At 39.4% G+C, this 17,669-nt stretch overlaps 1 protein-coding gene across 1 annotated transcript in view; it reads right to left on the bottom strand.

Annotated features, from left to right (window-relative positions):
• Positions 1 to 2,814: 2,814 nt before the first annotated feature.
• Positions 2,815 to 17,669, bottom strand: part of LOC127214547 (melanoma inhibitory activity protein 2-like) — a gene marked incomplete at its 3' end in the record, with an annotated part of 82,654 nt that continues 67,799 nt past the window's right edge. Inside the window, 3 exon segments of the mRNA XM_051174930.1 lie at positions 2,815 to 3,055; positions 3,940 to 3,998; positions 13,263 to 13,479. Coding sequence (XP_051030887.1) covers positions 2,815 to 3,055; positions 3,940 to 3,998; positions 13,263 to 13,479 — 517 coding nt within the window.

Genomic DNA, 17,669 nt, shown 5'->3' with positions numbered 1-17,669 from the left:
GAATGGTGATGCTTCCTGAAGTTCTTTTATTGTATAGGGTTTTTTTTTTTTTTTTGGCTATCCTGGGATTTTGTTTTTCCACATAAAGTTGATTATTATCCTTTCAAGGTCAGTGAAGAATTGTGGTGGGATTTTAATGGGAATCGCATTGAATCTGTAGGTGCCATATTTACTATGTTTATCCTACCTAAGAGCATGGGAGATCTTTTCATTTTCTGGTATCTTTAATTTCTTTGTTTTGAGCGACCAAGTTATTATATAGGTCTTTCACTTGATTGGTAAATATTACCCCAAGATACCTGATGTTGCTTGTGGCTATTGTAAAGGGTGATGTTTCTCTGATTTCTTTCTCTGTCTCTTTGTCGTCTGAAAATTGTAGGGCTACTGACTTTTTTGAGTTTATCTTGTATCCTGCTAGTTTGCTGAAGGTGTTCATCAGCTGTAGGAGTTCCGTGGTAGAGTTTATTGTGTCACTTATGTAAACTATCATATCGTCTGCAAATAGAGACCAATGAGATGATACCTAGGGAGCAAAGGACAGTTTGTACTATGGCCAAATATAGGAAACCATTACTATGTCACCACAATTACCCTTCCACACACACATTAGGTGGCACTCCTAAAATATTATCAACATGAATGGTGTGGATAAATGGGTTCAGTGTTTAAGGATACAGGCTGCTCTTCCTTAGGACCTGTGTTTAATTCCCAGCAACAATACAACAGCTCACAACCATCTGTAACAGCACTTCCAGGGGCTTTGATGCCCAGTTCTGGCCTTCTCATACATCACACATGAATGTGATACGCAGAAAGAAGATACTAGGGATGCCCCAGTCATGGTATATCTGCCAAGATATGCTGCTAACAGGGAGTACTACCATCCCAACAGAGAGTATTGCCTTGCACTATAGCTATATGTGGATGCTGGGAACAAAGGCCAAGACCTCAGTTCTTGTGGAGGAGCCAGTATTAACCAGTGATCCACCATTTATCCAGCTCAGACCCTTCCCTCTGGAACTACATAGTAAAAAGTACTCATTTATGGAACCATGTTTATGGGACACAAGCTGGTTTTAATATTAACACTGCCAAATAAGAATTTACTTCAATTAAAATTTGATTGATTGTAGCTACAGTTACTTTTACAATTGTCTACAACCAGATGTTCTACACATTCCTGGTGTAAAGAGACAGAGGTTAGAGTTTAAGGTATCCTCATCACTAAGACTGTATGCCTAACTCCCTTCATCATATAAGAGGTAATAATCAATGTAAATGTTACTATCCATAGTGAAATAAATGGAATAACTTACTCAAAGATAGTATTTAAATCATCCTTCTTTCCAAAATACTATTCTGAAATTTAATTGTATTAAGCTTCCTTCTGAACCACAACAGAGTCACAGAACGAACAGCAGTTGTCAGAGTGCAAATGACAATAAATTATTGTCATGGAAATTGCCAGGTCTCCTTGTGTTTCAGGAGGTCCTGGTGTAGGATGGAGTTTCATGTGCATGTTGGGAAAGTGGAATTGATTCTGGAGGGAGATCATTTCTACACTCAGGATGTGGGGGTTTGGGAAAATGCAGCACTTTTGTTGAGGAAATTTTGAAAGCCCATAGGTCCATGCACTTTTCTCAATTTCAGGAGATGGGTCTAGGTCATCGGAAAGTAAAACCCTATACCTTACACTTATTAAACCAATAGCTCCAGCCCTTGTGGTAATATGTCAACACTCATATAATACTTGATTTACAAACAAATCTTTACATTGAAAAATGGACTTCTTTGCTACATATGATTAATAAGTAAGAACATCGCCAATGATTTCAGTTGTATTTGTCCAATCTTGTAGCTATGCCAGATCTCAATATGCTGGAGGCCTATTTTAAAATAGATTTCAATACAGTAAAACTTTCATACTTAACAGTCCTATGATAATATCGACCTGACATTCGACAAGAGAAATTTCCTATAATGCCAGTGGAATAAATTCACTCAAAACACAAATATCGTTCTCCAAGGAGCTTAAGACTAGAGGCCATGGCAGAGATAAGTCACCAAGCACAACTGAGCTTGTTCTTTTCTAGTACTTGAAAACATGACTTACTGTGTACACACACATGATGTCAAAGGGGTAATTATGCTGTAAAAGCAACTAATTACATTTATTTTAAAATGTAAGTGTATAAAGGAATTTCATGAATTCACCAAATAATAAACTGATTTTGGATTTTAAACACGATCATGTGAAAACTATTGCTTAGAAGTCATACTGTGAAACACTTTAGTCTATAATCGTAAGTCCATATTTAATAATTATTTGAAATAATGGCCTCAATTCATTACTATCAAATGAAACACACATAGTTTTAATCCTAATACTATTTGCTTCTGGGTATATTTTAAACTTGAATTTAATCCCAGTACATGGGAAGCAGAGACAGGTGGATCTCCATTACTCACGGGAAGCCTCATCTACAGAGAATGTTCCAAGACAGGCTCCAAAGCTAGAGAAACCCTGCAATATGGAGGTAAAAACAACAACAAAAACAAGCAAATAAACAAAAAACAGCTTGTAATTTTACTGATCTTCTGGCTTATCATAACACAGTTCAAATTCAACATTCCATAAGATGGATCAAGTTGAAGCCTTGAAATCCTTTGCTGCTGAAATGTAACCCGTGATCCCATGCAATGTTTTCCTCCTTAAGTTGGTTCTGGTCTGTGTTTCTCACAGTAACAGGAATCAAACTTGAAGGAGAGAATAGATAAAAATGGACACATACAGAGACTTTTAGATAAGCCTACCTGACATTGGAGGAAACTGTGGGCCTGCAAATTTCTTTTGTGGGACATACTGTCCAGGACCTCTACAGATGTTTCCTGGAGGAGGAGGTGGTGGGATCCGGCCTCTTCGATCATATTGAGAGGCAGGGCCTCTAGGACCTCTAGAGCCTCTAGGGCCTCTAAGACTGGGAACAGGTGGAGGAGTCAAGCCATGACCAGCTGCATTGTTTTCAGGAGGTCTAGTGGTGGGCAACGTTTCCTTCTGTAACAGAATGATAATCCACATCAGTAGTCAGTGAAGTGGCTTGACACAGCTCCTTTACTGGGAGTGTCAGGCAAAGAAAAAGAAGTCCATGACATTCCAGCAAGTCTGTGAACAGTTTGAGTTTCCCACATGTGTGTAGGATCAGCTTATTTGATATCCTAATTAATTTTACTAATTAAACAGAAATCTTCAAGCATATTAGTAACAATCTACCTAGCTCACCCTAAAACAAAAACACAGTTCAGCTACATCAAAAAACGACACTTTTTAAGATATCTGAAATAGTGTATAGTACATAAAAAAAAGCTTGGAAGTTCATCTAAATGTTGTACTTCATAAAGTGGGAGATATCAGGTTTCTTTCTTTTGTTTGTTTATTTTAATACTTTTTCATCTTACTGGAATGTGTTTTTTTCTGCATGCATATCTGCATACTCTATACATTCAATATTCTGGAAGGATAGAATACAATTTCAGATGTCTTAAAATGGAGTTAAGAAGGGTGGTGAGCCCACACTCAGGTGCTAGGAATCAAATCCAGGTAATGTAGGAGAGCCACCAGTGTTCTTAAAGTGTATGCATTTCTAAAGCTTATATTTTTTTGAGGCAAATGCTAGTTCATATAGTCATATAGTCCACATTGGCTTTCAAATTACCATGCCTGGCCTCAGCCTGCCAAAATGATAGGATTACATGGGCCATCAAAACCTGCCTTGTGCTCCATACTATTTCACAGAAGGTTACAAATCAATAAAGAATGTGTTAATCTAAGTGCAAGTGCATTTTATTAATATAACAAAGTAGAAGAGCTCAAGCCTTGTTCTAATAAAACCAAGAAACTAGTTGTAGATCCACAGGTAGAATTCAATTTCCAATACTTACCCCAGTATCATGTTTGGTGGCATGCTTTCCGGATTCCAAAGTGGAAGGTACTGGCCCATCTAGACAAAAATTACACCCCCCCAAAAAAAAAGCTACATGAGTACTAATTTTATTCCCAGACCATTAACAGATGCAAATGGCCCTGATATATCCCACTCCCCTTGCAGGTACAGAGAACAATGCGACTTAAATACAATAATATACTTCATTAGGGTGCCAAAAGCAGCCTCAGACTAGGAGAAATTTAAACAGCACAGATATCCTTTTGCAGGGTGATGTTGACCTATTCAGCCCTGTCAGCCTAAGGAAACAACTCAGGATGCACCACCCAGTTCCATCCTTCTACCTGTGCCAACCTTGCCCTCAGCATATAGAATATACTATTACGTAAAAATTTCCCTAATAAATAACTCAACAAATACACAATGAAAATTTAAATTTCTGAATTTTATTCTTTCTTAATGTTAGCTAGTTTAGTACCTACTATAGACTGTAACATGTGAGCTATATAAACACTATTCTCCCGAAGATTGTTCTGGCCTATGTTTCTCACAGTAATAGTAACCAAACTTGAACAAAAGCTGATAAATATTGAGTCATACGTGGACTTTCATGTAGCCTACCTGGAAATGGATGAAAAGTTGGGTTAGCAAAATCCCATGGTGGAATGCAATGTCTTGGATCTCCATAGAGATTTTCTGGAGGATATGGTGGTGGGGGGAAGAACCCAGCTCTTATAGGAAGGTAAGGTATAAATCCCCATGGTTCGTATGCATTTCTTCCTGTTGGAAGAGATGGGTAAAGGACAATGCAAGTTGAAACCACATACTACACACTTGTTCAACCACTAAGTCAGGCCCATATCCTGATATCCACACACTAACACCAACATATTTCAACTCTCAAATAAATACTTCTCACCTAGTTAGGAAAAATAATAACTTCACCATCAGTTTCAGGTGTGTTTGTACTAATTTGGAAGGTAAGCAGACCAACACAGGCTCCAAAGTGATAGCAAATCCTTGAATTGAGGAAAACAAAACAAACAAACAAACAAAAAAACCAACCCTCTGGTAAAATTGCTGATTTTTCTGACCTATCAAAAAACAATCAAAATTCAAAATTCCCTAAGTCAAGGGAAGCCTTGACTTCCCTTGTGGCTGGGATATAACCTGTGAACCATATAAACCCTTACAACCTCAAGTTGGTTAAGGATAGTTTTAACACAGTAACTGGAAGCAAACTTGAAGAAAACACAGATAAACATTGACATACACAAGAACCATTAAAAAAGCTTACCTGCCATTGGGGGAAATGGTGGACCAGGGAAGATTCTTGTAGGAAAATAGCCACATTGATCACCATAGATGTTTTCTGGAGGATATGGGAGTGGGGGAAAGAACCCAACTCTTGGGTGAAGATAAGGTGGAAAGCACTTTGGTTCATACACATTTCTCCCTGCTCAAAGAGATGGGTAAAAGACAATGGTAGAAGAAATCCTGTACTGTACACTTATTGAAACACTAACTCCAGCCCCTACTCTGTTATCCAAACACTCACATCACAATATTCGTTCTCACATATAAAACTTGACCTTCAAAATTGGACTTCTTATCTACTTAGGAATAATAAGAACATCAACAACACTTTCGGGTTTGTTTGTCCTAACTTGGCAGATAAAAAGATCTCAATGCAATCCACACTTTCTGTAAAACAGCTTTTCCATGGAGTAAAACTTTCAAACTTAACATGCATATCAGTGATCCTGAACTGATATCCTAATAGAAACATTTCCTCTAATGCCAAGGACTAACTTAATACTTCCCAAACAAAACTCATGCCATTCCAATAGAAGTTTAAGAGCAGAGGTGAGGACAGAAAGAGAGAGAGAGAGAGAGAGAGAGAGAGAGAGAGAGAGAGAGAGAGAGAGAGAGAGAGAGAGATACCTAGGACAACTAAGCTGGTTCTTATCTATTACTTAAAAACATAATTAACTGTGTAGAAACTCATGATTCCAAAGGAGAAAGTATGATGTAAAAGCAGTACATTACATTTCTTTTAAAATGTAATGGTAGGAAAATATTTCAATGAATTCAACTAATAGCTATGGTCTCAGATTTTAAATATGATCCTGTAGGAACTACTACACAGGAGAAATGATTTAAAATATTTTAGTCAGATATCTTAAGAAAAACAACTATAATTAATTACTATAATGGCCTCAAAACATTTCTGTCAAATAAAATACAAATATTTTAAGGTGAAACTGCTTGTAGCAGGACATTTGTGCCTCAAGACTGTAAACCCAGCATTTGGGAAGCAGAGACAGGTGGATATTTGTGATTTCAAGGCTAGTCTAGTATGCACAATGATTTTCGGGAAAGTCTCCAAAGCTATAGAGAAACCCTGCCTAGAGGAATAAAACAAGGAAAATGTGCTTGTGAATTTATTGATTATCTGATCTAACACTGGACATATTAAATTCTAATTACCTAGGGTGGATTGACTTCCTTTCTTGCTGAATAGTGACCTGTGAGCCATATAAACCCTTTCCTCCTCAGGTTAGTTCCAGCCAGTGTTTCTTACACTAACAGGAAGCGAACTTGAAAGGAAGCACTGATAAACACTGATGCACATACATGGTCCTTTAAAAAAGCCTACCTGGCATAGGAGGGAATGGTGGGCCTGGGAAGTCCCTTGGTGGATCATACTGTGGAGCATCTCCATAGATGTTTCCTGGAGGCAGAACATGGCAACCTGGATCCCCTGGGAAGGCAGGGCCTCTGGGGGGTCTGACCTCAGGAACCAGTGGAACATTCAAGTCTTGTCCAGAAGCTTTGCATCCAGCATAGCCAGAATTGGGAAAAGTTGATTTCTGTAACAGAGTGGCAATCAACAGTCAGTGAAATTGTTTGATTCACAGATCCTTTACTGGATGTGAAAGGCGTAAAAGAAAGCAGTACATGGAACTCCAGAAAGCATGAGAACAGGCAGTTTTCCACAGAAGGGTAGGAGCCCCTTATTTGTTATCCTAAGTATTTTAAATAACTCAGGAGAAATCTTTAAGCATGATAGGTAGTAACACTCATCCTAAAATGCAAGTACAGTTCAAGCATATCAAAACAGACTCTCTAAAAATAGAAATGTATCATGGGGTGGTAGCACAGGTTTTAAATAACAGAACTCAGAAAGCAAAGGTAGGTGGATCTCTGCCAGTTCGAGGCCAATCTGGTGAAAAGTGTGAGTTCTGAGTTCGAGGACATGCTCCATAGATTCTGGAAAACGGTATCTCCAGGGGGGGGGGGGGGACATACAAATAAAAGATAAAAGGAAAATGGTAAAGATGTTGATTTTTAAAAATGGCCAAAATTAATGCTATATTTGAAAACAAAAATAAACTTTAAGATTCAAATAAGGTATCAAGGAAGAAATATCTGAAATAGTGTACAGCATGCAAATAAATCTTGAAATTCATCTAAACGTTGAACTTTTTAAAGTATTAGGTACCTTATTTTAGTGTTCTTTTAAATTACACATGAATTGGTATATTGCCATCATGTATGTCTGCATACTACACACATCTAGTGTTCTGGAAGGATAGACTTGGGCTTCAGATCTCTTGAAACAGGAGTTAAGTATTGGGAGCCATCACTCAGGTGCTTGGAAACAAACCCAGGTCCTCTACGAGAGTTGGCAAGCCTCTTAACCTCTAAGCCATTTCTCCAGCCTGTGTAATTTTTTGAGACAAGATCTGCTTATACAAAACAAACTAGCTTTCAAATTGCCATCCTTCTGCCTAAATGCTAGGATTACATGGACCATCAATACCTGGCCTGTGATCTGTACAATTTCCCAGGTTATAAGCCAACAATGAAAGGGTTAATGCTAAGTTCAGGTATATTTCATAAATATGGAGATATCATACAGTAGAAGAGCTCTGTCTTGTTCTAATCAAATCAAGAAACTCCTTGTGGATCCACGGGTAGATTTCAATGTCCAATACTTACCCCAGGGTTATGTTTGCTGGCACTCTTCCTGGATTCCAAAGTAGAGGATACTGGCCTATCTAGACAGGAAAATTAAACCAGGAAAACTTGATGAGTTTTATTTTATTCCTAGACCATTTTCAGATCCAAATGGCACTGACATGTTCCACTCCCCATGCCAGGGAAGAGAATAAATTGACACAAATACAATAGTGTTCCTCATTAGGATTCTCAAAGCAGAGGGAGACAGAACAGATATTCTTTTGTCATGTGCTGCTGACCTTTCCAGCTGGACCCTAAGCAATTTGAAGATTGTGTGTGGAAATGTCAGGGATGAACAAGAAATCTAGTGCAATAGAAACTCCCAGGAAACTACAAGTCTGACCACAGTTAAGGGATCCAGATCCTGTACCGGCCATTTGCTATAATCAGGTGAGGCTTCAAATTGAGGGACTGAGAGACCAACTCAGCAACAAAAGCTTAACCTTACAAGTAGTCCTGCCTACAAAAAGAGATGGAGGAAATGTGTCTCACAATCTGTGTGAGATGCCAACTGTGGTGGTTTGGGAAAAAATGGCTCCCAAAGGGAGTGGCACTATTAGGAGGTATGGCCTTATTGGTGGAAGTGCGTCATTGTGCAGAAGGAGAGTGAGAAGAATATGTTGTTTCTATGTGAAATGAAAAAAAAAATTTAAAAATATGTTCATGGATATATATAAATATATAATATGCTGTCAATATAAGAATCTATATTTAAAAAGGCAGTTGAAGGACAAAAGCCACATGGCAGCATCCTCTGAAGAGTTGTTAACATCGCTTCTGAACAGATGCTTTCCATTGTATCTACCATTGTCTAACTTTCTAAGGATTATATATTGCTTTTATGTTTTGTTTTTAAAGGCAGATAAAGCAGAGAATGTTACTCATGTAACCTATGATTATACATTTGTATTGGTCAAAAAAAATGCACAATTCAATTCCTTGAGCTTTCACCCTTCCCATTATTACTTCAATTACCCAAAGTGTAAGGGAAACTAAATGTGTTTTCAGGCTCTTGTCTTGATGCTAAGAGCAAATGATGACATAGCATAAAACTTGGTCTCTAGGATTCACAGAGAAAGGGACTGAAATTTAGTATGTGATTACTTCAGGCCAGAATTAGCCTTTAAATCATGAGTTCGATTTCTTGAATTGTAAATTTTAGGTCAGATATAGAACAAGTATGCATGCTTCTATGCATGGTAAAATTAATAGCATTTTGGGAATAGAAATAGCTAACAGACAGTAAAATAGTGGTCCAGGAAGAGAAAGAAGCAAAACGGGTTGAAACAGAGATTTAATGATGTCAAGATTACAAAAGTTTCAATATAAAACTTTATTGTAAATAATTACCAGTCATAAGTTCTTTTAAATCTGCTCAATCAAGAATAAAATGGGAATGATGAGGTAGAAATACATGTTGTAAAAATGTAGAAACAGAACAGGGGGAAACCGTGTGTTCAACACAAAGCTTAGCTTCCTGTCTGGAGCAGAAACACCTCCTGACCACTGACTTTTCCCAATGACACTAGGGAACCATTCTAGTCACTATCACAGCTCTGTGCAAGAGAATGAGTTCTTATGCTGTCCCTTGACACCTATGCAAAATCCAACTGAATAGAGAAAAATCACTGATTCAACCCCCTGATAGGAAATTCATTAGTTAGGTCTCAACCTCCATTCCTATCAGTACGCAAGACCAAGAACATGAACACCAGTCTGGAGAAACTTCAACTCCCTACCTCAGAAAGAGGTGCCTTAGGACAGTTACATGGTGTCAGCTCTCTCAACCCAACCCACAGAAAACAATCAACATTTCACACATTAAGAATAAAACAAAAGATGTAGAGATTCATGCCCTTAATTCCAGCACTCCATGGGCAGAAACAGGAATGGCTCCAAATTCAAGGCAAGCATGGTCAACACAGCAAGTGCCTGGACAATCAAAGCTACACACACAAAAACCCTGTCTCTAAGAAACAAACAAATCAATAACTAGAAAGTCAAAATAAGAGAACCAGAAATTATATAAGAAACCAGTCAGTAGAACTTCCAGGATATAGGGGAATTACTCACTGTGTCAGCCTGAGACCCTGAGCTCTCTAAATAACCTACTGTAGAAAAATTATCTTACAGCTGTTAACTAATCATCATACATTTAGCACAAAATTGGGTGTGCCTGTGTCTGCTTGTGCATGCTCTCTCTCTGTATATCTGTCTCTCTCTCTCCCTCTCTCTCTCTCTCTCTCTCTCTCTCTCTCTCTCTCTCTCTCACACACACACACACACACACCCATTGGTTTTGAACCTTAAAACTAGTCAGTGGACAAAAGAAAATCCTGAAATTCATCATTAGACAATAGCCTGTCTTTCTTTCAAGTATAAAACATATTTAAGGTTTTAAAATGTATTGCTTTATTTTGGGTCATTTATATCTAACTAAAAGTAGTAGGGTGCATACTTTGTAAGATACTCAAATCAGAAAATCCACAAACGTTGGCTAGGCAGCGGTGGTGCATGCTTGTAATCCCTGCACTTGGGAGGCAGAGGCAGGCAGATTAAATGAGCTTGAGACCAACGTCATGAACAAGAGCTAGTTCCAGGACAGCCTCCAAAGCCAAAGAAAAACCCTGTCCCATTTCTCAAAATAAATAATTAAATAAATAAATAGAAAGAAATTAAAAGAAAAAAGAAAAATGTGCTCTCCGGGCTTGGGCTTAGGTTCCAGCTACATGGCTAAACGCGCCAAGATGGTCGGGATCATCGGGAAATACGGGACCCACTATGGTGCCTCCCTCCGGAAAATGGTGAAGAAAATTGAAATCAGCCAGCACGCCAAGTACACTTGCTCCTTCTGTGGCAAGACCACGATGAAGAGATGAGCAGTTGGCATCTGGCACTGTGGTTCCTGCATGAATATAGTGGCAGGTGGGGCCTAGACTCACAACACTATTTCTGCAGTCACAGTGAAGTCTGCCATCAGAGGACTGAAGGAACTGAAAGACCAGTAGAAATGCTATTGCTTGGAAACCCCTGCCTCTAATAAATGAGTTAATTTACGTTAAAACAAAAAAGAAAAAAAATATTTTATGTTAATTTATGTTGTTTTGTTATTTTTAGTTTTTTTCTGTAATTTACATATGCAAGTATTTTGTGTACTTGCATGCCTCTGGACTATATACTCACAACCATGAACTACATACCTGTATAGAGCATTAACATACATGCTGGTACATATCATGCATGATGTATAACATGGGCAAGCATATTGTACATAGCATTGCATGCATGCCTGTGCTCTACTTGCATGCTTAGTGCACTACGTGTATGCCTTTTGCAACAATGAATACCTGGTACATTACAGGCATGCCTAGTGTACTTCATGAATATCTGTATACTATATGTATGGGTAAGCACCACATACATTGTGAAATTGTAGGTAAAAGTGGCCATTGGTTTTCCTGGGATTGGAATTGCCATGTGGATGTTAGGAACCAAGACCATGTCCTCTTATCTGCACTAGATTCCAGTCTTAACTAATGATTCACCATCAGTCCAGCCCCCCACAAACTTCTCTTTTGAAGGACTAATTTTTTGCACAGCTGAAAAGACTAATTTAGTGGAAAACGTTTATGGGAAACTGGCTGGGTTCAGTAATACCAAAGACAAACAATGCTTTAAATAAATTAAAATTCATTTGATTAAACACACAGTTACCTTTACTTTTGCCTAAAATCATGGTGAACACATTTCTGGTATAAAGAAACAGCTTTTTGAGTTTAAGATACATCAATTATGAGATTGCCTGTATAAAACTTCCACAATTATGGATGACATAATCAAAGTAAAATACATTATGCAGGATAAAATGAAGTGGAAATAATTCACTCATAAGATTCATATTTAAATCATCTTTTCTACAAACTACTATCCTGACAATATGTTTCCATTAAGCTGCAATTTGAGCAACAATATAATCACATAAGTAACAAAAGTGATCTTGAACTGAAAATGAGAAGAAATGACCGCCATAGAAATGGTCAGGTCTCCTGTGTTTGTGGAGGTTCTGGGGAAGATTGTTTGGAAGGCAGAATCAAGTCTGGAGAGAGTTCATTTCTACTTCTCAAAAGAGAGAGTGGGGAGAAGAACCCAGAAGTTGGGAGAAGGGAAAATGGAAAGCCCCTCAGTTTGTACACATTCTACCCTGTTGCAAGAGATGAGTAAACGACAGTGGAGGTTGAAATCCGGTATGGCACACATGGTAAACCACAAACTACAGCCCATACTGGTACAAAACTCACACCACAATATTTGATCTTACAAATAATCTTGATATTTAAAGTGGACTTCTTACCTACATGGGATTCATAAGAACACCACCACCAATTTCAGATGTCTTTGTGCTGTCTTAGCAGCTACTCTTGATCTCAATACACTCAAGACATATTGTAGAACAGATTTCAATGAGGTAAAACTTTCAAGAGTAACATTGAAATCAGTGATCCTGGCATGATATCCTAAATAAATTTTTCTGTAATGACAAGAACAACTACAAAACTTCCGAAAGAAAATACATGTCATACTCTTGGAAGGTTAAGAATAGATATGAGGGAAGAGAACAGGCAGGGATAACTAAGCTGGTTCTTCTCTATTACTTTAAAACATGATTTATTGTGTAGAAACTTCTGATTCCAAAGGGGAAAGTATGCTATAAAAGAAAAAAAAAACTTTTATTTTAAAATGTAAGTGTAAGAAGAAATTTCAATGATTTCAGCAAATAATTAATGTGATCTTAGCACTTTAGCCAGTAATCTAAAGACAAAATATAAATAATTAATGTAAATATCAGCCTCAGTACACATTTCTATAAAATGGTATACGCATAATTTGGGCCTGAAACCTGCTTGTAGCTAGGTATTGGTGGCACAGGCATTTAATCCCAAAATTGGAAAGCAGAGTCAGGTGGATCTCTGTGAGTTCAAGCTTAGCCTGGTCTACAGAGTGAATTCCAGGACAGGCTCAAAAGTTATAGAAAAACCCTGCCTTGAGGAGAAAAAAAAGTGCTTGTAAATTTGCTGATCTTCTGAACTATCACAGTACATTTAAAATTCAAAATTCCCTAAGGTAGTTCAAGGTGAAACATTGACTTCTTTGCTGCTGGACTGTTACCTGTGAGCCATGACAACCCTTTCTCCCTCAAGTTGCTTCTGGCCAGTGTTTCTCATCGTAACAGGAACCAAACATGAAGGAACACACAGATACATATTTATTCATATAAGGGCCTTTTAAAAAGCCTACCTGACTTTGGAGGAAACCTTGGGCCAGCACATCCCTTTGATGGGACATACTGTCGAGCATCTGCAGGAAGTGGTGGTGGTTTCTGGCCTCTTGGATTCTGTGGAATGGCAGGGTGTCCATGATCTCTAGGGCCTGAAACCTTGGCCACCAGTGGAGGAGTCAAGCCATGGACAGCCACTTTGCATTTAGCAGGGCCAGAGTTGGGAAAAGTTGCTTTCTGTAACAGAGTCACAATCATTAGTCTGTGTAGTGGCTTGATTCACAGCTCCTTTCCTGGGAGTGGCAGGCAAAGAAGAAAGAATTCCATAATGTTGAAGCAAGAATGGTAACAGGCTCAGTTTTCCACATGGGTTGAGGAGGTCCTTGTTTTCTCTCCTAAGTAATTTTACGAACTCAACAGAAATCTTTAAGCATGGTAGTAACACTCTACCTAGCTCACTCTCAAACACAATTATAGATCATGAAGATCGAAATGGATACTTTTTAAACTAGATATACACCAGGAAGATGAGGTAGTGAGATTGAATCCCAGAACAAGGGTTGTAGAGGAAGGTGGATCTCTGTCTATTCAAGGCTAGCCTTGTCAATAGAGTGACTTCCATGACTGGAACCATTGCTACTTTGAAACCCTATCATTAAGAAAAAGAAAAAAAAATAACCATACACATTTATCAAACACACAGGAAATGAAAATGGTTAAGATGCTGTTAGGTCTCCCGGAGCACAGGGGAAGTGGCAGGAATGGGGGCAGTGAAAGGAGAGAAAAGTAGGAGAAAACGAGGGGCAGGAAAGGAAAACACGTGCAACCAGGAAGATATAGCCTGGTTAAGAATAGAAGACAGGGAGAGAGAGAGAGAGAGAGAGAGAGAGAGAGAGAGAGAGAGAGAGAGAGAACATAAAAGAGGGAGCCAATATTGGTTTGAAAAGAAAACTGAACACAAAGAAAGGACTAGAGACCTACAAGACTGCCACCAACTAACAATATGAGCATCCATGGAAAGGCTACCATAAATGCCCTTCCCGGAGAGTGAGATCAACAATTATCCATGGAGCCCTCATGGAATACCTTTTGGAAACAGGAGCAAACACACATACATAAACACTGAGTCGAGCTAGAACCCAGAAGCAGATGGAGAGGACAAGACCAGGCAGCAGAAACACATAGAGACAGCTTACGTGAACAAGGAAGAGATAATGGGCCACCAGACTGATAGCTGGGAAGCCAGCATGGGACTGACTCAGGCCCCGCTGAATATGGGTCTCAGCCAGAAAGACTGAACAGTCTAAGGGACCTCAGACAGTGGAGCCAAGATGTATCCCTGGTGCACCAAAGGACCTTGTGAACATATCCCCCATGGAGGGATAACTGCCTTAACCTAGAGACAGGAGAGAAGCCCCAGTCCCTACTTCACATGACCTGTCAGATTTACATGACCCCAACTGGATGGCATTCCCCTTCATATGGAATTGGGGTGGGGGTGGGAGGGAAGGGTGGTTAGGGTGCAAGTGAGAGGGCAGAGAGGGTAAAAGGAAGGGAGGTTGGAAAGTGAGGGGGGAGAAAGGGAATAAAGGAGGGAGAGAGGGAGGGAGAGGGAACTGCGATCGACATGTAAAATAATAAATTAAATTAAAAAATGCTTTGACTCCAAAATTTAAGTTCAAGGACAAGTTACTGGGGAGTAGGATTTCTATTTTTGTTTCCACAGAAAATGCAAAGCTGTGGATTCCTTCCAGACTAATGTGGTTTGATAAAGCCAGACTGCCTGAAAAAGAGTACCAGGTGATCATACATTCAAAACAGCTGGACAGAGCAGCCTTACAGACTACAGCCAGGATTTCTACATCTTCTTAGAATCCCCCATGTCTGTGCCCCTTTCCAGCAGGAAGTAGTTTGGAAAGAACGACGCCCAAATTCGCAAATATTGTCTATAAATATTTGTTTTCATTTAAATGGACTTGGTTATATAAAATAAAGAAAGAAAGAAAGAAAATTGTTAAGGTGTTTATAATTTCTAATTGACCCAAATTAATGCTATATTTAAAAATCTAGAGTTTCCAGTGAGATCCAACTATCCTGCAAAACCTTCTCAAGTTCTAGCTCAGCCCTTGTCCTCTTCTGCTGGCTATTGTCCAGAGGTGAGTCTGGGCCCAATCAGGGCTGTCTTTCCCCTACAATCTCTTTTCCCCCCTCCCCCACCCGAATTCCCTGGGTTGGCCCCTGATCCTGCTGCTCCTGTCTCAGGTCCCCATCTAGAGCACCCTTGGAGCTCTGATACACCCCCACCCATCCCCAAGGCCAGACTACCCCCCCTACCCTGTGCCCTACCCCACACATGGTCCTGCCAAACTGGATGAGCACTGGGACACAGGGTGGAGCCAACAGTCAACCCTACTTCGGAGACTTCTCTGAGCAACTCTGAACAAAGGAGACCTGACTATCCACGTGGGACCACCCATAATTTCCACCAGCTTGGATTCTGACCCTGCCTCCAGTCCTCTGCTGGAGTCCCGGGCCCCTCCCAGAGATCCGCCTATCTCTGCGGGTTTACTCTGAGTTCCTGCAGGCAACATCCTTGATCACCAAATCCTGGCCTCTGCCAAAGAAAGAGGTCTCAGCTGGAGAGCGCCAGTTTCCAGGGAGATCCAACTATCCTGCAAAACCTTCTCAAGTTCCAGCTCAGTCCTTGTCCTCTTCCACCAGCTACTGGGCAGAGCTATTGGACAGAGCTATTGAACAGAGCTATTGGCCAGAGGACCACTGTGAGTACCTGCTGGCATCTTCTTCTGGATCCTCATCCTTGACACCATCCTTGGATTCCTGTCTGCGGAGAAACCTCGAAGAGAGTTTGGACCACACAGAGCTACAGATATTGAATCACAGACCCACATAAGCCCATTGGGGAAGTATCATAGAGAGAGGGGGAAACCCAACCAACACCTACTGGAAGAATCTATGGGAAGAAGGCAATACAACAGAACACCTAACAACAGAAAGACAAGCATGACACCACCAGAATCTAGGGAAACTACACCAACTAGAATGGAACACAACAACAAAGCAGAGGAAGCAGAAGGGTATGACTTAAAAATCACCATCATAAAAATGATAGAGACCCTCAAAGAAGATGTGAGAAAATCCCTTAAAGAAATGGATGAAAAAAACAAACAAAAAAATGGAAGAAATGAACAAATTTCTTAAGGAAAGTACAGAAAGCCAAGAAAAAACAATTAAGCAGGTAAAGGAAATAGTTCAAGACTTGAAAACTGAAATAGAGAAAATAAAGACAACACAAACGGAAGGAATGCTGGAAATTGAAAAGCTGGGCAAAAAATCAGCAACTACGGACACAACCATAACCAATAGAATTCAAGAGATGGAACAGAGAATCTCAGGCGCAGAAGATAAACTAGAAGAAATAGGTTCATCGACCAAAGAAAATCATACATCCAACAAATCCTTAACAAAAAACATACAGGAAATGTGGGACACCATGAAAATGCCAAACCTAAGAATAATAGGCATAGAGTAAGGTGAGGAAGCCCAGCTGAAAGGTGCCGAAAACATATTCAACAAAATCATCGAGGACAACTTTCCAAATTTGAAGAAGGACATGCCCATGAAAGGAAAAGAAGCATACCGAACCCCAAATAGGCTGGACCAAAGGAAAAAGACCCCTTGACATATAATAATCAAAACACCTAGCATACAGAATAAAGAAAAAATATTAAGAGCAGCGAAGGAAAAAGGACAGGTAACATATAAAGGCAGACCTATCAAAAATACACCTGACTTCTCCATGGAAACCCACAAGGCCAGAAGGTCCTGGAGAGATGTTCTACAAGTATTAAGAGAACATGGATGCCAGCCTAGGCTACTATATCCAGCAAAACTCCCAATCACTGTAGATGGAGAGAACAAGATATTTAACGTCAAAACCAGATTTTCCCAATACGTATCTACAAATCCAGCCCTACAGAAAGTATTGGAAGGAAAATTCCAACCCAAGGAAGGTAACTATGCCCGCAAAAATGTAGACAACAGATAATCCAACTACACTAGAAACCAAGGGTGAAGCATAACTAATATTTTCACAATATCACTGCCAACAACAAACCTAGATCAAACAAGCATCAACAATCAATGGTCCTTACTCACCCTCAACATTAATAGTCTTAACTCACCTATAAAAAGACACAGGCTAACAGAATGGATACGAAGACAGAATCCATCCTTCTGCTGCATACAAGAAACACATCTAAGATTCAAAGGTAGACATTACCTCAGGGTAAAGGGTTGGGAAAAGATTTTCCAATCAAAAGGAAATAAGAAGCAAGCAGGCTTAGCTATCCTAATATCTAACAAGTTAGACTTCAAACCAAAATTATTCAAAAGAGATGAAGACAGTC

Source organism: Phodopus roborovskii, unplaced genomic scaffold (assembly GCF_943737965.1).
Source record: "Phodopus roborovskii unplaced genomic scaffold, PHOROB, whole genome shotgun sequence".
In the NCBI taxonomy this organism is placed as follows: domain Eukaryota; kingdom Metazoa; phylum Chordata; class Mammalia; order Rodentia; family Cricetidae; genus Phodopus; species Phodopus roborovskii.
This window is presented reverse-complemented; position numbering and strand designations above follow the sequence as displayed.